The following is a 25171-nucleotide window of genomic DNA, read 5'->3' as shown; positions in this document are numbered from 1 at the left end:
AAAAAAAAAAAAAAAAAAGAAGTAAAAAATATCCAAACCACCTCACACTCCTACCTTTTTTTTTTTTTTTGGATGACAAGGGAAACCCACAGCTGCTACCTTTTGGGTGCCACAGGTAAAACCCCTGCTTCTATGCAATAGTTTGCAAACCACATTGGAGAGGATTCCTACTCCTACTCTTTCTCCAATCATTTTTACCCCCAAAAACTTCCTCAAAATTCACCAGCCACTATTTTTATGGCAAGATGAACAATGATTAGATTTTTTAGGTGCGTGTGTTCTTATTTATAGAGCTAATGCAATTTATAGGAAAAACAATGGGTGTTGGAAAGAGATTTTGGGTGTTTTATGTTTGACTATGAGTGTTTAGTAGTTGTTGAATGGTGATTTTTCCTTTTTGTTGGAAATTTAAGTACATAGAAATGGTAAATGGGTCAGCCCGCAAAGATTGATTATTTTGACAAAAGAGTTCACCCAACCCTTAGTGTGATACCAATGGTTGCAAATTACCCTTGAGATTTTTAAGAAGAAGAAGAGTAGAAAATTTGGAAATTTCATAGTTTGAAAATGAGAGGGAACCCCTCTATTTAGAGACAACAAATAGTAGTATGAATAGTTGTTAATTGTGCTTTATTAGAAAAGTCAGAATCCTCAGTAACATCACAGTTCTTCAATATGAAAACGTGTCTATTTATAATATAATATAGATAAATATAAATTATAAAATATAGAAGAATGCTTTTAAGGTAGTATAAATAGATAGATTGATATATAGATAGATTAATTTGACCATGTGATTTGCAGGTGGTTACAATGTCGACTCCAGCTAGAAAGAGGCTGATGAGGGATTTCAAGAGGTTGCAGCAGGACCCTCCTGCTGGTATTAGTGGTGCACCTCAAGACAACAACATTATGCTTTGGAACGCCGTGATATTTGGGTGAGTTGTGTAATTAAAATACACCAAATATGTGTTTAATGTCTGTTTGGGGCAGTTGTTATCATATGGTTTGAATAATTTACTTTCTCCTTTCTCTTCGTTTTGGTGTAACCTGCAGTCCTGATGACACTCCTTGGGATGGTGGTGAGTTATCCTTGCATTTGGTCGTTAGTGCAGTGTGGCAGAAGAATGTTAAAGGCTTAAAGCGTTGTAGTTGGTGCACATCTACTGTTTATGCATTGTTGTCTGTACAATTCAATTATGTTTTAATCATCTCAGTCTCTCTTTTCTTTGATTTGAAATTCTGAATAATCAGTTTGGAGAGTCGCACCCCTCGTCCCTCCCTGGACATTCCTTGCCTACGAATAAGTAGTGATGAATGTTATGAATCATCCCAAAGAGGTGATGCATATTCTAGTTTTGGAAATGCTTGAATCCTTTCTTTGATCTCCCAGTCCAAGCATTTCCAGTCCTGGCTTTTCCATGTCACTTTTGTATCATCATCTCTTGTTAGTTTATTACACTCTGCCAAAAGTTAAGGTTGTTGGTGTTAGCAAGTGCGTCCTGTGGCTTTTGTTTCCTTCACCATCCTTTTCTTTTGACATAATATGATTTCTTTTTCAAATCGCCTTAGTTTTGATATGAATTAACTAGTTCGGTTGTAACTATACTATTTGAGAACATCAGGTACGTTCAAGTTGACTCTTCAATTCTCTGAGGATTACCCCAACAAGCCACCAACCGTGCGCTTTGTTTCGCGCATGTTTCATCCTAATAGTAAGTTGGAGTTCAAGATTTGATTTTTATTTGTCAAGTCAGTGGATAGGAATAGTAAATTTTATGTCTGGAATTGTCCTTTGGTTTTTTCCAGTTTATGCAGATGGAAGTATATGTTTGGATATTCTTCAGAATCAATGGAGTCCAATTTATGATGTTGCAGCTATACTTACATCCATTCAGGTATAGTGCTGTAATTGATTTTTAGACATCACATTCTCTAAGTTATCCATGTCTTAATCCTGAGTTTTACTATTAAATCTAATGGTTGAAAGCATCATTAAATGAAAATATGTGTTGCAAAGGAGTAGTTTCTTGTTCCTCATTCTATAGGGCTGGAGATATCATCCTTGTGACAGCTTGACTTACCGTTGTTTTAGTTTTAAGCTACGTAGTTACATTTGCATATTGTATTGCGCATTTCTGTTTCTTTATGATGATGAAGCAATTGTTATGGAATCACATCGATTGATGCTAAAAGAATGCCTTGATCTGGGAATTTTCGAGAAGACTGCTGTTTCTCAAGCACTTTTGCCCAGAGCATGGTTTCTATTTCTAGATTCTAGAAAGGTTGGTCATGGTCCAAAGACTCAATCAGATAAAATATTATCTCATGGTCAAGTACTTCCCCCCTTCATGTGTTATCAATTGGAGTGTGGACTCTCCATGTATTGATAATTCACATTGCGGAGATAGAATGAGAGGTTTGTTTTATTGACTACAATGGAGTGTACCAGTCTCTCTATTGAGTTGACAAGTGGAATGAGAAGATGGAGGGTCAGAAGTGCTCCATGGAGTATGAGAGTTTGCTGATTTCTCTTAACTTTATACTTGGTGATTATGAATAGACATTTAAAACTAACTGAGACTTTGAAGAGGAACACCAATCGCTACATGGACAAGTTTAGTGACATGACCCAAGTTGTAAATAAAGTATACATATAAAGCCAAATCATCTAACTGAATTGTGGTGGGGGGAGCCAATTAATTATTGGCCTGAAGCTTCTCTATAAACAGAGACCAACTTCCCTTATACCAGTTAAAAAAAAAGAGACCAACTTCCCTTAGCTATTGTAAGAAGAACCTAAGCATATTTTGCTTCTTTTAATACGTAGTTAAAGACGTGTGACAATTCAATTGTGTTAATTCTCCCAGTATAGAGAGAGAGTGGTAGTTAGCAGCTGTGCAAGTTACGACTTACTTGTCGATTGCTACAGCTGCTGGATCATGGAAAGAAACGGTACGTTTGTTTAACCTTACCTCAAGATTATGCTCGTATTCGCTTCAATCACTAGTCACTACTATGATTGTAAATAAATATCGTACACGTTATATTCTGCATGAAGATTTTTACTCAATCCCCTAACTGCTGGTGCTTGACTTAATAAGTTCCTCGCACAACCCACCATCCACCCATACAAGAAGAGAAATAACATAGAATTGTGTATGATGTTGGTGCTTGAATATTCATTTCTTTATTACAATTACATCCAATAATGAGATGATCGATCTTTGTGTAGATTAAGATATTGACTAGTTTGAAGTTGAACTTGCCGAGTAAAGGGGGTAGTAGACTATGTCTTAGTGTATACAATTCAAGACATAGATACCCAAGCAGAAGTAGAAATTGTTACTCAATGGATGATATGCTTAAGACGCTAGACGTACTATCCTCCTGCTTTGCCGGATTCTTGATGATGGAAGCTTTATGTCGAGCAATTATTATTTAAAACCTTAAGTGATGAGTAAGGTTTTCAGCTCCTTAGTTTTAAGCATGTTGACTCTGCTGTACTTAAGCAAGAAAATGGTGCTGTTGCTAGACCCAAATTTGCCCATAAAGATCCTAGTTCCTACTTGGAATTTGTTGATTAATTTGGACTGTACCTTGCTGAGTAAATGCGAAGGAGACAGGATGAGAGTGGCCATGGATTATCTGTAAAGCAAAGTCAAGAGAGTTAAGCTGAGCTGTTTACTCTATCCTACTGGGGACATGTACATGCAGAGGATTTGAAGGATTGAATAAAACAAAGGCTTTTTTCGTACTTATCCGCTAATAAAAATATTATAAGAAAGAAGACTATTGGTTTGTTGTTTGCGAATGACTGACACTCTTATTATTGCAGTCATTGCTGTGTGATCCAAACCCCAACTCACCTGCAAACTCGGAAGCAGCTCGGATGTTCAGTGAGAATAAAAGGGAGTACAATCGCAGAGTGAGAGAAATTGTGGAGCAGAGCTGGACTGCTGACTGATTCTACGGACGAAAGATGTCCTTGCAGACCTCAGATGAAGAGCACCATGGCTCAGCTATGTTATATTTACGGATTGAAACCTCCTCTTTGAAATTTTATTTGAATGGAACTCTCATTTGTTTGATCCTAGTATTCTGGTTAGGTTCTATTGCCTAATTGTCATTTGCTGCATTGCATTGACAAGCTTCTGTAAAATATGGATGTGCGTTTTGGTTTAGAAATGCAAGGAACTTCCCCATACGCATGGGAATTGGTTTTCATGTACTTATTTTGCTATAAATTTTGAGTAGTTCTAAGCGGATTTGAATGGAGTTACACTGGTGCATCGGGATCTTTAACATTTTTATCCAGCGTGTTAACAAAAGTAAGGCTCTCCTTAGCCGTATTCTTTTGTAGCCATCACTTGTGTATATACACACTTGTGTATGCTCAAGTGTATATATACACAACGATTATAACTGGCTTAAATTTTGAAAAATAAAGTCAACTTTTGTTGTGAACTTTATTGGGCCATTTTGTGTTATGGAAATCATAGGCGTAATTTGTCATAGTACTACAACAACATATACTAATGAAGTAGGCAAGCTAATTTCGATAGATGTGCAGATCGTTCTATTTTGTAGGTGTCAACAATGATTCTACTGCATGTTCACCTAAAGAAACCTTCGCAAAATTTTTTCAGAGAAAGTTGCAAGAAGAAAAATGACAACAAAATAATTATTGTCACAGTGGCCTTTTCAGTCTGCATTTCACAATAGTAGAGATGAATCACAATTCACTTGTCCATGGAGTTGATATTTCTTTCTAGCAGATAGAGAAGTAGTAATATACTAATATAGTGTCATATATAGCAGCATAAAAGATATATGCATGTATAGATGCAATAGCACCGCACTAGACTGCTAGACCGCTTGAGGATGCTGGGTAGTAGGATTAAGAACCAGACAAATTCAAACAACCGTTGATTTCATGCTATTTGTTACAAAGATGAAAAACACAAAATTTGGAGGAAAAATACTCGAACTAAAGGAATCAAAGATGCCCAGGATGTCACTGAGATCTAAAATCAAAAGCTAATTCAATAATACTGTAATCCAAATGATAAATATAACACTGTATATACTGCAGGTATAATTACTTCCAAGTAATATTCAACTGCAAGCGCATAGAAGCTGTTGAGTAAAAAAGAACACACTGTACGTCTTGCATGAATTCCAATACGAACAGGCTAGACACAACTGTATAATGGTTCGGTAATTTTTCATTTAAAAATTAAGAATAAACAAATGAAACAAACCAAATCCAATATTGGAATGCACACTCCAGATTCAAATACTTCCACCTTGGCCTCTGATATGATTTCAAATGCTTCCTGCCAAAAACTTTAGGTGCTAATCACTTCTGTTTGTGGAGCATCCTGTAACTTATAGCAGTCAGTACAACCAAAATGCAATGAAAAGGTAGAAATTCAACTCATCAAAATGAAAAACCATATTTTTGCCCCTTACCAGATTTTCCTTATCTTCTTCCAGGACTTTCTCTGAAATGCAGGCATCGACAGGCCCTGTGAAAGAAAAATACAAATAACTAACTTTAAACTCAAAAAGTTGAGTGATTTTTAACCAAGGAAGGTCCACTCTTTAACTACCTTCTCCTTGAGCAGATCTCTTTCCCTGTCTTTTCATCACCTTAGCCTTATTTGGTTCTGGCTTAACAGGTTTTTGAAGTTTCTCTTTTGTGGTACGACCTCCAGTTTTTGGTGATATAGATTTCGCAGCTGCAACAATTTTGTTTACAGAATTCCGGGTCCTAGGAGTGGTTCCAACTTTTGAAGGCTGCTGCTTGGTTGGTTCTTTCACTTGTGCAGCTTTAGTAGAGTCTTTGTTCAAGACTTTGGTTTGCAGTCTCTCATTGTTTGCAACAGAAGAAGAGCTATGAACGTCATTATCAGATGGCACATGAGAACAAGTCTCAGAAACTTGCAACTGCTCAGATATTTGGAGGATGTTATAGCTATCAAACAATTGTTTCACAGGCTCCTCAAGTTCAACAAGGGCATATCGTTGCACATAAGATTTCAGCTCATCTCTCAGACGCTGAAGAGGCTGAAATGATAGCAAAAAAGAGTCAAATATTTTCAATCATATTGGTTCAATTTACCAGCTACAAGAGCCAAGTTGTTTCTGAAACTGAGATTTTGTAACCTGCATTGCAATGCAAGGAAGCCGAGCAATGATCTTATTAACTGAAACCAATAATTTGATTTTAAAAATATAGTCTTTGCTAACGAAGGAAGTGAGAGAATAATAGAATATTGAAATCTATAGCACTAAGTCACTACAAAATCTTCAGAGATTTTACTGTGGTTTGCAAGGCAGTCAGGCAGATCTACTAAAGGTGTCCTAGTTATATTTCAATATTTCTTCAATGTAGTGTTTAAATTCATGTGGGAGAAGATATAGTATCATACCTCAGAGCCAGCCTCCAAAGCAAGTCTGAACAAGCCCAGGGAAATTGAATGCTTAGCAGCAGATTCAGAAAGCTTAATCTGTGATAGCCAATAGGAAGCTGACGATATAAGGTCATATTTCTTTCTATTTGAGGACTTTGAAACATTTGATTGTGGTGTATCCGATTTTCCTTGGTTACTAGAAGATCTCTTTGCTCTAGTCTCAGAAATGGGTTTGCCTATTTTTTTTGGTTCCTTGGTTATAATACCAAGTGGTCTAGAAGCAGGGCTGACAATTGACTTGGAGGGAACAGACAGCCTTCTTGGAGGCTTCACTGATTTTTCCTTCCCAGAGAGGGGAAGGGCAGCAACACTCTTACTGACACTTGATGCAGGTCTTACCCTGAAAGACAAATGAAGCAGAGATTGATGTTATTGCAGAATTAGGAGACACCTAATAAGACTTAGCAATTGAAATAAAATAAGAAGACTTGGAGGAAGTTGCATCTTTGACAGCCTTTGTCTGAAGTAGCTCTCATTAGTTCACTATGCCTAGAAGTTATCGGTCGTGGCTAAATTATGACTTATTTCTTGTTACAACTTACAAGTACCAAAGGCCACAAGAAGTTAAACTCTTTCATGTTCAAGTCCCTAAAATGAAATGCAGAAACTTCACAAACCAAAAGTAAAAGGCGAGTTAATACATCAGAACCAGCCAAATGAAAGGTAAGCAGCGAGTAGCACGTATCAATATAAACAGAAAACTAAAAGTTTCACCATGGATTGTGATTCAAATTTCGCTCAGAGATGAAGCATCAAGCATCTACTGATTCTGGAAGCCACATAGAGGTTAGAAAAATTTCTTCAGCGCCATAAAAACGAAAAGCTTCACAAAGCAGGTGATTAAGCTTGAAACTCGTCACTGAATAATATAATATGTCAAATAGCCAACAAATCCAACAATGATTATTGGATCAATAAGATTTCACCTTATTTCACATGGAAGAAGGTTCTTTCTGCTACTTCATTGAGTTTTTTCTATTTCCAGTCACTACAATATATCCTAATTGTTGAACCCGAACAAAACAGTAAAAGACCAGAAAAAAATTCCACTCCATTATATATCTGCATACAACGCAATTTCAATCCAAAATTCATCTTACGTATAATCTAATCAGCACATACATATACCAGATATCTAAATGAAGAAATTGCAGATTTACAGAGATTAGAAACCTCGCAGAAGCAGAAGAGTTGGAGGAATCAGTCAGAGGCAACTTCTCTTCCTTCGATTTAGAGGTCGATCGCAACGGATACCGCAGAAGCTTTGATGATGATGATTGCTTAGCCTTTGCTGCAAAATGAAAAATTCATTCAAACACATATACACACAGATATATATATAATCAACCATAGATTTTGCCATAAAAAGCACAGAGAAATTAATAGAGCGAATACCAGAAACAGAGGAGGATTGATCTTTAGCGGAATCGTCCATGATGAACTCTAGGGTTTCAATGACGAGAGAATTTGGTAAGTGAAGATGGATGATGAGGAAATTGTTGCTTTATATTCAGCGTCTGAGCGGGAAATGTAAGAATTGCTTCAAAATTAAATTAAAAAGTGGGGAATAATGAAAAAAAAAGAAAAGCTGAGAATATTGGAACGGGTCTTTGAGTTGGGCCCATTTTGTGGGTCCAATAATAGGCTTTCAATTTGGGTTTTCAAATTTTGAACAATTCCTTACCGTTGATGTACATTGCTGACGGGCTGAGTTGGCAAATTCGACGCTCTTTTGGTTAAAATTCTCAAAGTAATACTTGGTTAGCTTAATTTTGATTTTGATTTGATCATATAATATAAACGAGTAAAAGGACTTTTGAATCTTGCGATTTTAAATTAGATATGTTACATGTATCAACATGACTTTAATGACCTTAATATATCAGGTAAAAGATTAAAATGTCGAAATGAAGGAGACATTAACCATGATTATTTGAAGTATACTATCATATTAACTTATCATGATCCTGACATATTGTTAGAGGTTTCTTCGTGTATTTTTCTTCTTCTTGTCTTTGAATTTTGAGCATATTCGTTTGACTTGATTTGCAAATAATGGTGTTTCAACTTGCTAATCCGGGGGTCTGTTTGTGGAACTGAAAACACAACTAGAACTTTAATTTCAAGCAGAAGTTGCCATTTAAATGTGTATTGTACTATTTATTCATTACCAAACTATATTTACATTTTTGTTGTTATATTTTATTTAGACAGTAAAAATGAAAATTAAATTGGTCATACACAAATATTTTCTTTCAAAACATTAAATGGTCGAAAGAAAATATTGTTTGATTGTGAGAAGTACCAACATGCCATGACCTGAGGACAGATAAAGTTCAAAACACACCTTGTATTAGTGATTAGAACAATGATCTACAACACATCATTTTAGATGTCTTAAAAATTTACCAGTACATAATACAAAGATTTGAGTCAAAACGACAGAATTTTGCCAAACTCGTAACTACGGATATAACCTTTGCTCTACGTCGTTATCGTTGATGGTAAGACTTGAGACAAATTTCTCCCTATGATATCAATCACATAGAATTATGAATACCATTTAAATGAACTGATCAAAACTCTTCTACTGTTTTAGACACGATGATGTAACACAATGCACAAGACCATAGAGAAAAAACAAAAAAAAAAGTTTGCGCAATTACTATGTAAGATTTTAAAAGTACAACATATGTTCTTGAGAAAAACAGAAATAAATACTTTAAAAACTGGTCACAGTTCTCAATCTTATGCTCTTGGCTTGGCAGTAACTAAACGGGAAGTTGATATTTGAAGATTAGGTGGAACTGGAGTTTCATCTGAATGGCCTGAAATGCAGAGATTGCCATGATCATCCTGCTCCCAATAAACTTCAACCATAAGTCCTCGAGGATTCTCCGCGGAAATTGTGCCTGGGATCTCCACATATTTTGATCCTACAGGTACCTATATTGCAATTGTAACGCAAATCAATAGAGTTCGTTTTTCATCTTTCATGTTTACTAAATAAGTTAAAACTTCAGATAGTGTAAAAAGAAATTTATACGGTCAGTCAGTGCATATGAGTTAAACCCGTAACATAAATATAATTCCAAAGTGGTGCACCTACTTGAAGTGTAGTTCCTGATGGTAAAATCAATGGCTTGATAGTTCCCTCTGATGCAGCCGCTTCTAGCTCTGCCTTCTTTGCAATACTCAAGAACACTTCTTCAAGCGTTGAGAGACCGATTTGGATATTTAATATGCCAAACTCCGTTTTTCTGTTGTCTAGCTCTGCAAAGAAATTCTGATACAAATGTGCAAATAATATCAGGACACATAGTATTGAGTGATCGAAATACATGTTACGTTTTCTTGAAGCAATCTTGTCGAGGTACTTACTTCGAGTAGTCTCTCTTTCTCATGAGGGATGATGAAAGTCAAGAAGGATTTATCTTCATCTTTTGGTGTGACATCTATACGCTGTAAAACCAAATAATTCAGCTCTTGTTTATATATTGAATATAATTTTTAAAAGCTTCATTACTAGAAAGCACCTGTCTGAAGAACTCTTTGACAGCCTCATGATACTTGCTGTCTATTGTATTTTCCATGACATTTACATCATTAGCAACTTTACTGAAGCTAATCTTAGCTATAAATCCAGCACCAAATCGAGACTTCAGCAAGGTTGATGTTCCAATGCAACGAAGTCTACCCCTTGCCATAATTCCAATGCGATCTGATAAAATATCAGCTTCCTCCATAGAATGTGTTGTCAGAACAATAGAACGCCCTTGCTTTGCAGCCTCAATTACACTCCAGATATGCCTCCGAGTTATAGGATCCATACCTGTTGTCTACAATTTGCATGAACTTACCTCAGGATTGAAGAAACAAATTGAACATTGATTATACTAGATCAAAGCTTCTAAAAGTTGCATACTGGTTCATCTAAAAAGAGAACTTTTGGATCTCCAATCAATGCTATTCCTAAACTGAGGCGACGTTTCATTCCACCACTGTAGCTTCCTGCTCTCACTTCGGCGACATCATCGAGCTTCACATCAGCCAACAATTTTTTAGCTTCCTGCCATTCAAGTAAATCGAAGTTTTTAGTGAGAAGTCATATGCAATAGCCAGTTGTTCAATCAAAGAGTCAATGAAAAATTGTGGCAATTTATTTAGGATGCAAACATATATGACTTATGAATATAGGCCAGTGAGGTCACAAATATTTAGATATATTTAATCATTTTGCATTCTTTTACTCCGAGAAGGAGTAGGGATGGTTTCGGATACTTACTGATCTTTTTGATGTTCGGGATAAGCCTTTGATGGTGGCAAAAAGTTCAAGGTGCTCTTGTCCAGATAATGCATCCCAAAGTGTGTCAAACTGAAGTATGGCCACACAAAGTCAATGGAAGAAAAACCAAGCCAAGAAAGAGTGCAGAACTTGTTAGAAGACTCAAATCGCTACCTGTGAGCAGACTCCAATCAGCTTTCTTATGTTGGAGATACCAACCGAACTTCGAACAGAGTTTCCATAGATTAGTGCTGTCAGAAATCAACATATATAAGTTAAGCAATTCATGCTCAATCAAAAGAAAACATGGTCTAACTTGGAACTTTTAAAAGAAAAGCTATTACCATTTCCCCGAGTGACTGAAATTATACCAGTCAAGCAACTAATTACAGTTGTTTTTCCAGCTCCATTTGGTCCGAGGAGACAGAACAATTGATCCTTCTCAAGATTTAACCACAGTCCCTGAATAAAAAATGCCACTTTCATTGCAACGCATATTCCAAAAATTTTCAATGAATGCTATGATGAAAATTGAGAAATTTGCCAATGTTTTTGCTGTCTTAATATTGTAGCCTGCAGGGAAGCAGACTGCAGATATGCTAGATGAAAACCATGTGGATGATGCCTTCACTTATTTCAAGTGCATATGCTAAATGATAAAACTCGAAAAAATGTGCATCTTATATCACGTCAAGGGTCAATCCATCTTACTAGAAAGAGATGCACAAAAATCAACTATCAGTCAACTAAGTCAACTGTGGAAGTTCAATATCAGATGATTTATTGCTAGGATAAAGAAACACTAGTTTACTCATTCAATTCAGCCAAATACTACTAACAAGCAAAGGAGTGTTGGAATATTCACCTGGACAGCCTTAAAGGGTTTCTTAATCTTGCATCTACAATAGCAACAGAGAAGGCAACAAGAATGGCAACTAAAGTTTATTGTCCGAGAATACATCTTATAAAGGTCTTGTAGTTGAACAGCAACATTTGGATCAACATTGCCTTCCTTCACTTGTTGTTTCACCCTGTTTTCCTCATCAAGAACATCTTCATCATCTTGCGAAAAACTGTCATTTGGAGGCGAAGAACCAGAACCACAACATAGGGTATTTTCTGAATTTTAAAAGAATATGAAGCCTGGTTACCAAAGGATGTCAACAAAAATACTGAGGAAATAAGACTAACAAGTCAAAAATTATGTAGTACCTTTAAACTTTTCTTCACCTCTTCCTGTCCAATATCCAGGTTTCAGAAAATAATAAAAGGGTTTCCGTACACCTGCTGAGTTCGGTAGGATATTGTCAAGGTAGATAGCCAAAACAAGCCACAGGAAGAATGTCGCGATGAGCCATCGATAGTAATGGAGCTAGCAAGACAAAATAGTTCAGGAAATGGTCAAACAACTTGATTATAGAAAGAAGAAAGAGGGTGATAAGTTTTAACATGCATACACAAGAGATAAAACACAGAAACAAATGTTTAGGATCTCTTATCATCTTGGATACATGGTGAATTAGACTTCAAAAAAGATCAAAATTTGAAAGATTATTTTCCTAAAAACTATAAAAGAGAAATTAAAATTAAAACTCTACCGTACCATAGAATAGCAGGATGAATCGTCACTCGGAGATGGCTTACTCCAGCTGATCCCACCATGTTCCACTCCATATAATAAAGTAACCAGACCTCCTGAAAAGGGATTGGGCGGAAAGAAGGACCAAAGTATTCTTCTATATCTGGTTTTATGATCTGTGCTACCATAGAGCATCCCTGCAAATGCCTGCAAGAGAATAAAAAATGTGTTATAAGATCCATTTATAAGTTTTGGCAGTTTAGATCTGAGAATTGACTTGCCTGAGTCCCACAACCAATTACAAATATGGCAAAGCTAGCGGAGGTAGTTGAAGCGGACTTGCGGATGAAGTTTGATATTAAGAAGGCAAAACCAACCTAGCACATCAAGATGCAAAAGGGTTTCAGTCCTGTTATACTGCAATGATGGCTAAACTAGTCTTATATGGTATCGCTTTAATCAGAAGGAACTCACCATGTTCAATTGGAAAAGAAAGAACAGAAGTAGAACAATCAAAAAGCTGTTTTTCAAGAAAAGGTGAAGCTGAAACATCATTCCAAAAAGAACTATGAGGAGTGATGAAAGGAATGTCATAATTCCCTCCCATAGAAGCCACGAACACCAATAAGCAGAATCAAAAAGTCCCATCACAGTCATTGCCTGTGTATCAAATTGAAAATCAGGAATAGGTTGAATATAAAAATCCAAGTCTCTCACAAATATGGGTTATTACCTGGCGAAGTTTGAGCTCCTTCTCGAGAACCATTGTGCTAATCTGGAATACGAAGCCGAACATAGATACTGCATAGAAGAATATTTGACTGAAAATATTACCAAATGAAGAATCTTGAAATGAGTCTCCAGCTTCAGGATCTTCTATTGCAGGACGCGCAAATTCCTTGAGACCAACATTCCAGCTGAACTTTGAATCTGTGAAGGCAGGATGCAATGTTTTATTTTGATAAAAATGTCTCCGGAATTTATTAATAATCATTGCAAAGGAAAACTGCTATCTTATAGTACCTCCAAGCAATGACCTCGCAATTTCTCTTGATGCAGCTAGTTGAAGGGGAAGTTGGAATTTGAATGTTCGATCTTCAGATGCCCTTGGAACTTTAATGTACGTAGAAGAATTTGTTACTACACCATAACTTATAACTGTGGCATTTCGTTCCACAAAATGCAAAGCTCCCGGGGTACGCATTGGATCACTGAGAAGCCAATTGTTCAAATCATCTTTTGTGCCAAATGACTTGACCTGAAAAATAAAAACATTAGTGGCAGCCACATACCTAATGAACACTTTGAAGATCAAAGAGCTACCAACTTGTATCTCATTCTTAAATAGATAAAGCAGAAGAACAGTGATTTGGCTTTATTCATTCCAAGACCTGCCCCTTCCGGCATACCTAAGCCAACCAACTGGACCGTGGGATTATAACATATGGAGACTAAAATCCGACCAACTGAGAATTAGGACAACCCTGGCTTTGATACTTCTATAAAAAATGAACCTTGACCCTACTAACATAGTCCCAAAAAACTAGCCCGTAAAGTGAGGATTGTCCAAGATCATATACAGAGTCTCAATTCCCATTTCACAATGATGTGAGCCAAACTCAACACACTTCATGTATAGTGTAAATTAAATTATTTACCGTTTATATCAAATTTGAGTGTAATTTATTAAATGGATAAAATGATCATCAGCATAAAAGCAAGGAATTACATCCATATTCAAGCCACAACTAACTCTATTTCTGACTACAAATCATTAAAGGTCTTTAAGAGAGGCGTGTGTTCTCAAAGAGAAAATCATGTATTTTAAACTCGAGATGTTAGAAGGTGCAAAATCAACGGGCGCAGGAGCTGCTGTAAACGGAAAAAACATCGACACAGAGAGTAAATTAAAAATTATACCTTGGTAGAAGGAATAGGTCGACCTGGATTATTAGCTAAAATTCCAGAAACAATGGATTCAATTCTTTTGTTGCCACTTCCACTCCACACAAAGTCATAACACGGATGTTTAATAAAGAACTTGTGTTCACACGGCGGTATCGGAGGATTCGTAAGAGGCTGAGGATCATTGACTGCACGGATGGTGGAAGGATGTTTAGAGCGAAAATCCATACCTTTTTGGATTCCAAATAAAAGACCTAAGAAGAACAACGATGAAAACAACTGAAGAAATGTGGCTCTTTTGCTTCTCATTGATAGCAAAAAATTCTTCTTCAGTAAAGCAATTGTTTGTTGCCAAAACAGAGAAAATCCTCTTTGCCGCAACTCCATTGCCATAAATCACTCTGTTTTTTCAAGTTTTTTGAGAATTATGAGTTTTTTTTTAGGGTTAAAAAATGGAGCAAGTTGATGAAGCTAATAAGGAAGGCAAATGGCGATTGTTTTGTTCATATTGTTTTTTACACGGGGAAGCCAAAGTCCTTTCTTGCATAACCGTTTAAATACTTCCGCCATTTTCACTTTGGAAAAGACTATTCTGCCCTTTCAGCCATAATAGTTTGTCCTTCTCCAATGCTAGTAAAATACATTTCTATCCATCTTTTTGTTTCTTCCATATTTGATTTTGGCACAGCATTAATAAGTAATTAATTTGATAATAAATTTTCTATATATGTCACCCTTTAATTCATTTTTATTTCTTCATTTGGCGTATCATTAATATAAGTAATAAATTTTTTATATGTGTTACCTATAAATATAATAAGTTTAATATTTTGAAAAATGATTATTATAGTTAATAATAATGGTAAATTAGGAATTAAATAATAAAAATAACTATATATTTTAGTGTAACGAACAAGTAAAATAGACAGATGAAGTAATTAATATATTAGTACAATTTATTTTTGAAGATATGTGTCAAATACGAAAAAGTAACTTCACAAAAGAAGTCAAGATAAATTAATATATTAGAACAATTTTTAAATTTGATAGATTGTATAATTTTTAACGAGAGGATAAAATTTAGCTAAAACAAGCTATTTATTCGGACAAAAAGCAAATTGTAATTGATGGTGAACATTTGTTAAGGGAAAAATGTTTTTGGCCAAAAAATTTGGTCAGAATGAGATTTTTTCTACGTAATTTTATTTTTATAAACATTTTTACCTTTTTAGTTTTAATATTTTTTACTAAAAAATAAAAAAAATTCAGTTTATTTTAAAATTAAAAAATATTATAATTTTTTAAATTTTCTAATCAAATTCTAACTAAATTTTCTAATTATTTAACACTTTTCCATTCGTTAGTTTCCACGAAATAATGTTTTACTTGTGACACTGACTTTGTGACCCAATGTGTCAAAAATTAAATTTCCATTAGGGATTGACTCTTCCTCCTAACTTAATTTGGACGGAAACTTTTGTTTTTTCTTCAAGTTAAAATTTATAAGAATTTTAAGAAACATTAATGCATCATTGAATTATACATACATTTAGTACAATAAAAGGAGAAAATGTACTTAAATGTCACTATCAATTGTTATAATTCTAAAAATCTTATTATAAAACAAATAAAAATAAACAAAATGCATATAATGTAATCCTTATCTATATTTCAGAAAAAAAGAGAGAAGGAATTGCTCTTTTTATGGGAAACTTGCAAGAAGAAAATTGCTCTTTAAATGGGAATATCAAAAAATTATTCTTCCTTAATTAATTACTCTCCTTTTCCAATAACAAAGCTCGTAGATTGGAATTTACTAAAAAAGAAAATTAAGTTTAAATTAGAATGTTAGGTGATCATTTTTTATGTATTAAAATTATCACGAGACATGTTGATAGACCTCAGTAGTATTATTATTATTAAAATAATAATAACAATATTGTTCATAATAAAAAAATAAAAATTGAAATCAACATAAATATCACTAATTAAACACCTAAATTATACAACTCAAAGTTGGTAATTGCTGCTATCATCACTGCTGGATGCTAATGATTTTTTTAAGAAAAATTAAATTATCTAGAGCCTTCTCTAAGACAGAAATTACGATAAAGATATTTTAGACCTTCAAACAAATTTAAAATTTAAAAATCAAAGTTTTTAAAATTATACTTGGACATATACTTTATTAGGAAAAAAGATTAAAGTTTAATGAATGAAAATTTCAAAAAAAATAAATTTCTTGGTCAAACAGACTTTTTAAAGACAAATTTTTAAAATTTAATCCAAAACTGATGATGCTTAAGACAACAAAAGCATAAGACAAGAAATCGTGGGTCAGGGGCATTTTAGACTTTCAAGCAAGGGTATTTTTGGTATTAAGAAAATCTGTAAAAGAACCTTACAAATGGCTTCAGTCATCGGTAAAGAAGAAACACAAAAATGTACTTATTAGTTACATCTATGAACAGTTGTTTCTTCTTGTTTTTAAGTACCGATAATTTTTTCTATTTTCCATCTTCCTGAAGAAAAAAAAAAAAGAAAAAGTAAAAGTTGTTTCATCAATGGCTCATTTTTGGAACCAAACTAATGCTCTGTTCCGGAAGAATCTCGTGTATCACGTTAGTTCAAAAATTCTGTATCTGTTTTCAATTTTGATTTTATTTTTGTTAAATTTCATGGATTTGATTTTGAATTTTTGAGTTTTGCAGAGACGGCATGCGAGGTCACACTTGAAGGTGATTTTGTTTCCAGCAATTCTGTTTATACTTCTAGGGGCTTTACAAAGCTACTCCAACAAGGCAGATAGGGGAGATAAAGTAGAGCCCCGCGTTGGAACTGAATTTCCTCCTTTATTGCAAATTCCTTCTCCTCCATTTCGTGCGGTGATGACTGATTCAATGCCGTTTACTGGGCTGCCTGATGCATCTTGCAGAGGAACTGGTTCATGCCCAGTAACTGTACTTACCACAGGGAACAACAGAACCATTGGAGAAAGTATAAGTTTTTTGCTACTTTTAGTACATTTAGCTAGTGTTTTATGGTAGATTTTGTAACTTTATTTTCATTTATATGAGTTTGGCCGTTAAATTTGATTGAATTTTGAACATTCATCTTTAAATTTGGGTTTTTTTGGGACTTCGATTAGCAAAACTTCAATTTTAAGTTTGAACTTAAAAATTTATGGCCAAACGGGAGTTAAGGAAGATATTTAGGGTTACCAGTTAGTAGGTGCCCCGTGGAATTAGTGCAAGTCTAGTCGTGCCCAAGCTGGTCAGGACATTACAATTGTTTAAAAAGTATAGGAAGATAGGACTGGGACTTCTCTTTTTCTGAATTTAATTTGTGAATTTTGGTAGGTGTGGCTGGGAAGATGTTCGTAGATTCTCCGGAACCAACTTCAAGAAGTGATTACCAGACTATTGCTGATGGCATTTTCGTGAGTTCTCTTTCCTTTTGATTCTGATTATTGCCTCATTTTCTTTCTTGTTTTTTTGTTTTGTTTCTTATCGTTGTATCTTGGTCTTGGTTTTGTAGCAATTTGAAGTTTTGTTCTGCTTATTATGTTTTCTTATTACCCCTTGCATTATGTGTTTGGAAATATTCCAGGGGACAGACGCCGGCGGTGTGAGGGTGGATAGCAACTTACTCTATCATGTTCGACCTCAATGTTCTGCTTCGCCCTTCAGAAACTCCACATCAGAAACTGGTAATGTCCTTTAGTACTATCTATTGGTGCTAATTTCTTTAGAGCATGATGTCGACCAATTTCTCTGTTTTATTTTCATATTTTGCTATGCCATCAAAATTTTGTGCATTTAAAAACAATTTCAATATGAAGCCAGTGAAGTCCAATTCTTTTTCATGCTTACTCCGCAAAACATTTATTTGAGTTTTATATGCTCATTCTCTGTCTGCCAGGCCTTCTATTTGCTATTGTGTAGTGTATTTTTTCTCTTTGTGAGATTTTTCAAACACCAGAAGTATGTAAAATGCACTGATTTCATTTCTATGCCAACTTTAGACATCATATGCGTGGAAGGTTTAAATTTGTGGCGCAACAGCTCTGCTGAGATTAACGATGAGCTATTCAAAGGATACAGAGAAGGAAATACACAGGGGATACTAAACGAAATTTTGGCAGGTTATTCTCTTAGATGTCTGGACTTTATAGATTGATATCTTTATATTCCACCTATTGATACTTTTCTTGTCTCCCACAGCTTATGATTTCTTGGATACAAGTGGAGAGAATTTCAATGTCAACATTCAATTCAATTCTACTTATCGGTTCAATTTTTACAATGATGAACCTGAATTGTTGAGAATACCGCGTTCTGAGAACATGGTATATCCTTATATCCTTTTATGCAGCGAGTAGAAGCTTTACTAATAAAAAAAAGGTTCTACATAGCTTAGATGTTCTTAATTTCTTTTCAGTCCATTGTTAGATTGTACTTAGCAGGTGTAGCTTGCTGCTTACAAATGAACCTTTATCTTCTTCTTCAGCATCAAAATTATGTTATTCCTTACCACTAGCTTTGGTAAAAAACCTTCCACTCACTATGGTGAGAGAGCATATATTTAAAGGGAAGTAGTAATATGAATTTGAATCACAAGGAAAATTAGGGATAATGAGGAATCATGTGTACCCAAATGTTTGAAATTTACTAGTAATAATTGTTAGAATGACTCGACTCTGTAGCGAATAAATTAAAGATGAAGCACACATCTTGGTCTCTAAGTAAACAAGTGCTGGCAAATACTAACTTGATCTAAGTACTAATGCTTGGTGCTAGAATTAAAGGCCTTCTGCTTGATGTAATGCATTGCACCTTTTATTGTTTAAAAATCTCGTAATATAAAATAAGTTAATCTTCAAATACTGTTCACAGCATATAAGAAATATGATGTTTTATGCTTTTCTATGTAGGTAACAAATGCTTATCTCCAATTTTTACGTGGTTCCTCTACAAAGATGGTTCTAGATTTTGTAGCTGAGATGCCAGTTCCTGGCGGCTACAATAGGCCAGGCGACCTATCTACCTTTTTCAACATTGTCTTCTATACATGGGTCATTCTACAAGTATTTCCGGTAAATATTTGTTTAGTTTGTGAAAAGTTGCATGGTTGTGGCAAAGACGCTTTTCTAGAGGATTTTTTTTTTTTGTATTTATCATTTATTAGAAGTTTCTGGTGTCTCGATCATTTACTTTCTTTCCAGCTGAAGTCATTTTAGTGGTCCATAGATTTAGGTTATGCTATTATTCTTTTCATTTGTGGCATTAGAGTTCTAATCCAGGATTTCAAATGTACTCTTTTTATTTAAGAAAAGAATATTAGTTACTTCCTTTCTAAGAGTTAAAGACTTGCGTGACCACAGAGCTGCTAAAATCTTTTTTTCGGTTTCGATATATGACAAAAGCGATTTTGATGTAGGTTATATTATCATCTCTGGTTTATGAAAAGCAAAGGAAGCTAAGGATCATGATGAAGATGCATGGCCTTGGGGATCTTCCTTATTGGATGATCACTTATGTGTATTTTCTTGTCATTTCTTTAATCTACATGTCCTGTTACTTTGGATTTGGTGTATTGACAGGTACTGCAGTCTACAGTTCAGCTGCTTCTTTTTACGTTTACATGAGCTGGTTCATATTTTTTCTTGTTTTACAGGGTTAACAATTTTCAAGCTGAATTCATACAGTGTCCAGTGCATCTTTTACTTTGTCTTCACAAACTTGCAAATATCTATGGCCTTTCTATTAGCTGCAGTATTTTCAAATCTGAAGACTGCCGCAGGTTGGTGTCTGTGTAGAACTCTGTACAAGTCCTTCATAGCACATGAGTAATGAATTCAAAAGGAAACTGATTTTCATGAATAATAATTTTTGTAACATTTGGATATTGCAGTTCTTGCCTATACAATTGTCTTTGGGACGGGTATCCTGGGTTTTCTCCTGTTCCAGTCCCTAGTTGATGATGCATCATTTCCTCGTAAGTATGTTATGTCAATTACTTTATCTTACACTTTTTCTATTTGAAAAGCTAAGGATTTTACTAAGAGAACAGCATGACAAGTGCTGAGAATACTGTACAGGTGAGCAAAAGCTCAAGGTGAAGGAAACAGCGCATGTCCACGCCTTGAAGGCCTAAAATTAGCTCTACAAATTAGGCATGCGACCAGTTTGCTTCTCTTTGAGATCATTTGGCTCTTTGTACTATGACCAATGAAGCACGGCTATCCTTTCATATTTTTCAGGGTATCTTTAATAGATTTATGTTTATAGGGGTACAATGCCCAGAAATTCAGAAAATATGTACTTAATGTTCCCTATTCACTTCCAAAGACACTTCTTACAAATACCTTCAAAAAGAAGGGCGTAATTCTGATCCGTCATAGCCTGTTCACCATCATTTATTTTGGACAACCAATGTGGTTTAATTCCGCAACTGGTTTGGTGATTTGGACAATTCTGGCTGTTTTTCTGTTCCAAATTGTGTTTCAGTAGAATGAGATATTCCTGGTGGATCACTTCAAGCAATTTTCTTTTCAGGATAATTGTTTTTTCATTGATTAATTATATTTGGTAGGTTGATCACATGAGTTGAGCTTAAATGAGGAAACCTGGTTGAGGATCTGTGTAGCCGACCCTTTTTTAAGATTGAGGCGTAATTCTTTTTGAAGTCACACTATTTGGATTCTACATGTATCTCGCGTGCTCACCAAATCTAACATGTTTTTTTTTTTTTTGGAATAGGTGGTTGGGTAATTTTCATGGAATTATACCCTGGCTTCTCTCTATATCGTGGGTTATATGAGTTGTCCCAGTACGCACAAGGGGGATATTTGGTAGGGACTTCTGGGATGTTCTGGGAGTATCTTAGTTACAGCAATAATGGCATGAGAGAGGTTCTGATTATCATGTCAATTGAATGGGTGGTATTTCTGATTGTTGCCTATTACTTGGATCAAGTTATATCATCTGGAAGTGGAAACCGTCGGAGTCTTTTGTTCTTCTTACGAAATTCTCAAAGGAAGCATTTAATGTCACTGGAGAAATCTTCTTTTCATAGCGCAGAATCGAGTGTTCAGATTGAAAACAATGATGTTTCCGAAGAGGTAATTAATCTTGCTAATTTTAGATTTTCATGAACTTGCTTTGAAGAGGTTCATGAACTGATGGACCATAAATGCAAGCAGAATATTTTGAACTTGTTTGGGGGTGGAGGGGGTATGGTCAAGAGATAGGGCTTGGGGACGTTGGGGTGGGTGGGGAGGAGACAATGAACTTGGAAGTTACTTATGAAATTTGTTTTCCCTACTTTCATTAGGGAAATCATTTTCCTCATTTTTAAGGAGCTTGTTTTCCTTGAGAAAATATTCTCAAAAAAAAAAACGGAAAAAAGTTCTCCAAAGGTTTTCCTCCATACCTAACACACCCGTACTCTTTTTTTTATGGTTTTGATTGATCCTCACCTCGAGAGCTAACTTTATGGGGTTGAGTAAGACCTAAGGTCTATTTTCATAGCAATGTTCAGTCCAATTTTCCAGTCCTTGGGCGTATGGAGCGTGGGAGAGTGGGGAAGAGGGTGTTGGAGTCCAACATTGGTTGAGGGAATGAGTTTTTATCTCCTTATATGGTTTGGACAATCCTCGCCTTATGAGCTAGCTTTTGGAGTTGAGTTAAACTCAAAATCTAGCTTCTTTCACGGTATCATAGCCAAACCTGTCCTAATTCTTTGCTTATAATATTGCACTCCGTATTATATTGTCGACGCTCCAAATGTCTAGGCCTAGCCGTGCATGGGTGTAAAGTGTCTCATATTGGTTATGGAATCAGCTGTTGCTTCCATATATGGTCATGGATAATACTAATTTCATGAGATACCTTTAGGAGTTCAGTTAGACCCAGTGTCAAATTCTTTTCAGAATTCTCATTAAGTATATTCTAGTGTCTTTTATGGTCATTTGAATGTTCCATGTTCTAGTTTCAGTCACTTGAATCGTCCTGCAGTATGCCTATAGTTGAGTCATCTCATTGTGGTCTTTTGGCTTTCTTTTACAGAGAGAGAAGGTTGAACAGTTGCTAGAAAAGCCACATTCTAATTATTCTGCCATTTGCTACAACCTCAAAAAGATGTATCCAGGAAAGGACGGGAACCCCGATAAACTTGCAGTTAAAGGAGTAACTCTCGCCTTACCGCGCGGGGAATGCTTTGGCATGCTTGGTCCAAATGGTGCAGGAAAAACTACTTTTATTAGCATGGTTAGTGAAAGTTCTCTAAAGTAACTGGGAATGAATTTTATTCACCACATAGACCATGTTTTCTTGGGTTAAATGAAGATCTGCGTGAGTTATGTACATTGCACTTTTCCCTAGCATTTTCACAGTGTTGGAACTTATTAAACTATGGTACTAAATGACAGATGACTGGGCTCTTGAAGCCAAGCTCTGGGAGTGCGTATGTTGATGGTCTAAATTTGCGGACTCAAATGAACGAAATATATGGTAGCATGGGTGTATGTCCACAACATGAGTAAGTTTTTCTGTTTTCATCATACCTATGAACACTTGCGGGTATCATTTTTGTTCTTCGTTTTGCATTTCAAAGTGTTGACTTATTAAACTTCCTCCTTTCTTCCAATTTGTTAGCTTGCTCTGGGATACACTAACAGGAAGGGAACACTTACTCTTTTATGGAAGACTGAAAAATCTCAAGGGTGCTGCTTTAAGCGAAGTACGTAAATATAACCGTCAACTTCATTTCAACATCTACTACTTAAATGAAGCCAAATTTAAAGAATGGTTACGATGGTTTTCTTATATTTATTTGCTTAGACATGTTATGTTCTGAAAGAAAATTAGCCCAGTCTCTTGCTGTTGCATAGTGAATAAAATGTTCCTAACTAGTCAATGCTGCTGTGAAAGAATTCGTACATATGATCATTAACGAATCCAAAAAATTGGAAACGGACCACCTTTGTATCCTTGCAATGTCGCATTCCGTGAAGATAATTAGTCATTGTTGTCTTTAATTTCCTTTGGGATTCTGTTAACTACAAGTATCTTTACAAGCTCTAGAGCAAATCGCTAAGATTGACATACACTTCTATTTTTATTCTGAGAAAGCCCTTTATCATGACGGAGAATTGTTTAATGCATATATTTTCTCTCTTTGATCCTATTCTATTGCAACAGGCAGTAGAGAACTCTCTAAAAAGTTTCAATCTTTTCCAAGGAGGAGTTGCTGACAAATTAGCAAAAAAATATAGTGGAGGTATGAGGAGAAGACTCAGTGTAGCCATTTCATTGATTGGGGACCCGAAAGTACGTACTCCTCTCATATTATGACTTGAAATTGTGCTGAAGTTCTGGGTTCCAATGAGCTAATACTAACAGAACTCAAAATTTTTAAGGTTGTCTATATGGATGAGCCAAGCACTGGACTTGATCCTGCTTCACGGAAAATGTTGTGGGATGTCGTGAAGCATGCAAAGAAAGATAGAGCAATCATCCTCACTAGTAATCTGCTCTACACTTAGTTTTTATATACAAACATTTCTGTTTTGGGTTGTTATTTTGTAGTTATCTTGAAGTTTATCCTGCTATTACCATGCAATCTCAAACATAGGCTCTATGTTTGCTTCTTCTCTCATTCGGGATAATATCATTGATGTTGTTCTTTCTCTTCCTCTCAGCACACTCGATGGATGAGGCAGAATATCTTTGCGATAGGATAGGTATCTTTGTGGACGGAAACTTCCAGTGCTTGGGAACCTCAGATGAGGTAACTTCTATGACCTTACCGACTAGTTTACAACTAAAATTTCGGAACTTAACTAACACATTGAAGCTTGCATCTGTTACTGTGAATTGTTGAGAAAGTTAATATTCTAGTGATCTCCTACTCAATTAGCTAGGATAACATCTCGAAGGAGTGATCGTGCTTAAGGTTTGGAGAGTGGCAATGGGATCTTGGATTTTTAAATTTCTTGTTTATTGGTGAACCATTAAACCATTATCTAAACTAGTATATGGTTACTAAATCAATCTCATTAAAGATTCTTATCTTGTGTGATGAAATTCTGTTGATTCTCGTCCTAGTGTGATGCCACTTCTTTGGTCTGTATGATTATCGTACTAATACTTCATTCTGCAATCATGGTATCTAATCTTGCTAATAGTAAACTGTATAATTAGCAGAAACTCTGAATATGGAAAGTTTTATTTACTGGTAAAGCAATAGTGTGTATGCTGGAACATATTTCTGATCATATGTAACTGTAAATGACAGTTAAAAGCTAGGTATGGGGGATGCTACATGTTCACCATGACTACATCACCAGAAAATGGGAGTAAAGTGGAAGACTTGGTGAAACGCCTCTCTCCAAATGCGAAGAAAACGTACCATTTATATGGCACTCAGAAATTTGAGCTTCCAAAATATGAGGTGAAACTTTCAGATGTGTTCCTAACGGTTAGACAAGCAAAGGAGAGATTTCCAGTTCAGTCTTGGGGTTTGGCTGACACAACACTGGAGGACGTCTTCATCAAGGTTGCAACTGAGCACAGTGAATCACTTCACTAAATATCTTTTAGTGTATGCTGTTATACAGACTTGAGACTACAGTAGCTGGGTTTCATCTGGTTGTTGAATCCTTCATTCTCTTGCTTGTAAGATGTCATTTTGTAGACAAGAAGGATTGTTGATTTATCTCAGTGAATTGCTCCACACACTGTTCAATTATGTCTCTTATGGTATATCACTCCCCAAGGTTTGTTTTGTTAGCTTCTGCATGACATCTGGTAATTTTGATTCTAATCCTTTCTCCGGACTTAGAATTGTTACAAGCTACCATATATAGATGAGTTTAGAGAAGTCGATTAGACTTCCCAAAAAAACATTAATACACTTTGG

The 25171-nt window shown here is 35.4% G+C and overlaps 4 protein-coding genes across 4 annotated transcripts in view; 2 read left to right on the top strand and 2 right to left on the bottom strand.

Annotated features, from left to right (window-relative positions):
• Positions 1 to 4235, top strand: part of LOC107023242 (ubiquitin-conjugating enzyme E2 2) — a 6251-nt gene extending 2016 nt beyond the window's left edge. Inside the window, exons 2-6 of the mRNA XM_015223866.2 lie at positions 805 to 938; positions 1057 to 1082; positions 1626 to 1715; positions 1810 to 1898; positions 3839 to 4235. Coding sequence (XP_015079352.1) covers positions 814 to 938; positions 1057 to 1082; positions 1626 to 1715; positions 1810 to 1898; positions 3839 to 3967 — 459 coding nt within the window. The 5' untranslated portion in view covers positions 805 to 813 and the 3' untranslated portion in view covers positions 3968 to 4235. The remainder of the gene's footprint in view (positions 1 to 804; positions 939 to 1056; positions 1083 to 1625; positions 1716 to 1809; positions 1899 to 3838) is intronic.
• A 679-nt stretch (positions 4236 to 4914) lies between these two features.
• Positions 4915 to 8113, bottom strand: LOC107021609. Its single transcript, XM_015222299.2, has 6 exons — positions 7875 to 8113; positions 7653 to 7770; positions 6438 to 6819; positions 5616 to 6072; positions 5476 to 5531; positions 4915 to 5384 (listed from the first exon to the last, which is right to left on the bottom strand). The coding sequence occupies exons 1-6, from the start codon at positions 7912 to 7914 to the stop codon at positions 5352 to 5354; spliced, it is 1086 nt and encodes a 361-aa protein (XP_015077785.1). The 5' UTR covers positions 7915 to 8113; the 3' UTR covers positions 4915 to 5351.
• Positions 8114 to 9115: 1002 nt separating this feature from the next.
• On the bottom strand, positions 9116 to 14899 carry LOC107022649 (ABC transporter A family member 2-like). Its single transcript, XM_015223246.2, has 16 exons — positions 14264 to 14899; positions 13367 to 13601; positions 13077 to 13273; positions 12818 to 13003; positions 12625 to 12720; positions 12368 to 12550; positions 11977 to 12136; positions 11630 to 11883; positions 11109 to 11226; positions 10939 to 11015; positions 10765 to 10854; positions 10405 to 10548; positions 10016 to 10318; positions 9861 to 9941; positions 9589 to 9765; positions 9116 to 9425 (listed from the first exon to the last, which is right to left on the bottom strand). Exons 1-16 carry the CDS (start codon positions 14639 to 14641, stop codon positions 9228 to 9230), a joined length of 2877 nt encoding a protein of 958 aa, XP_015078732.1. The 5' UTR covers positions 14642 to 14899; the 3' UTR covers positions 9116 to 9227.
• A 1820-nt stretch (positions 14900 to 16719) lies between these two features.
• On the top strand, positions 16720 to 25014 carry LOC107021653 (ABC transporter A family member 7-like). The gene is made up of 18 exons (XM_027918124.1): positions 16720 to 16869; positions 16960 to 17245; positions 17608 to 17687; positions 17858 to 17957; positions 18273 to 18392; positions 18472 to 18596; positions 19182 to 19343; positions 19688 to 19850; positions 19925 to 20050; positions 20162 to 20245; positions 21010 to 21371; positions 22318 to 22518; positions 22680 to 22789; positions 22906 to 22990; positions 23452 to 23580; positions 23670 to 23775; positions 23952 to 24040; positions 24548 to 25014. Exons 1-18 carry the CDS (start codon positions 16813 to 16815, stop codon positions 24839 to 24841), a joined length of 2679 nt encoding a protein of 892 aa, XP_027773925.1. The 5' UTR covers positions 16720 to 16812; the 3' UTR covers positions 24842 to 25014.
• The last annotated feature ends 157 nt before the right edge of the window (positions 25015 to 25171 follow it).

Source organism: Solanum pennellii, chromosome 6 (assembly GCF_001406875.1).
Source record: "Solanum pennellii chromosome 6, SPENNV200".
Classification (NCBI taxonomy): domain Eukaryota; kingdom Viridiplantae; phylum Streptophyta; class Magnoliopsida; order Solanales; family Solanaceae; genus Solanum; species Solanum pennellii.
This window is presented reverse-complemented; position numbering and strand designations above follow the sequence as displayed.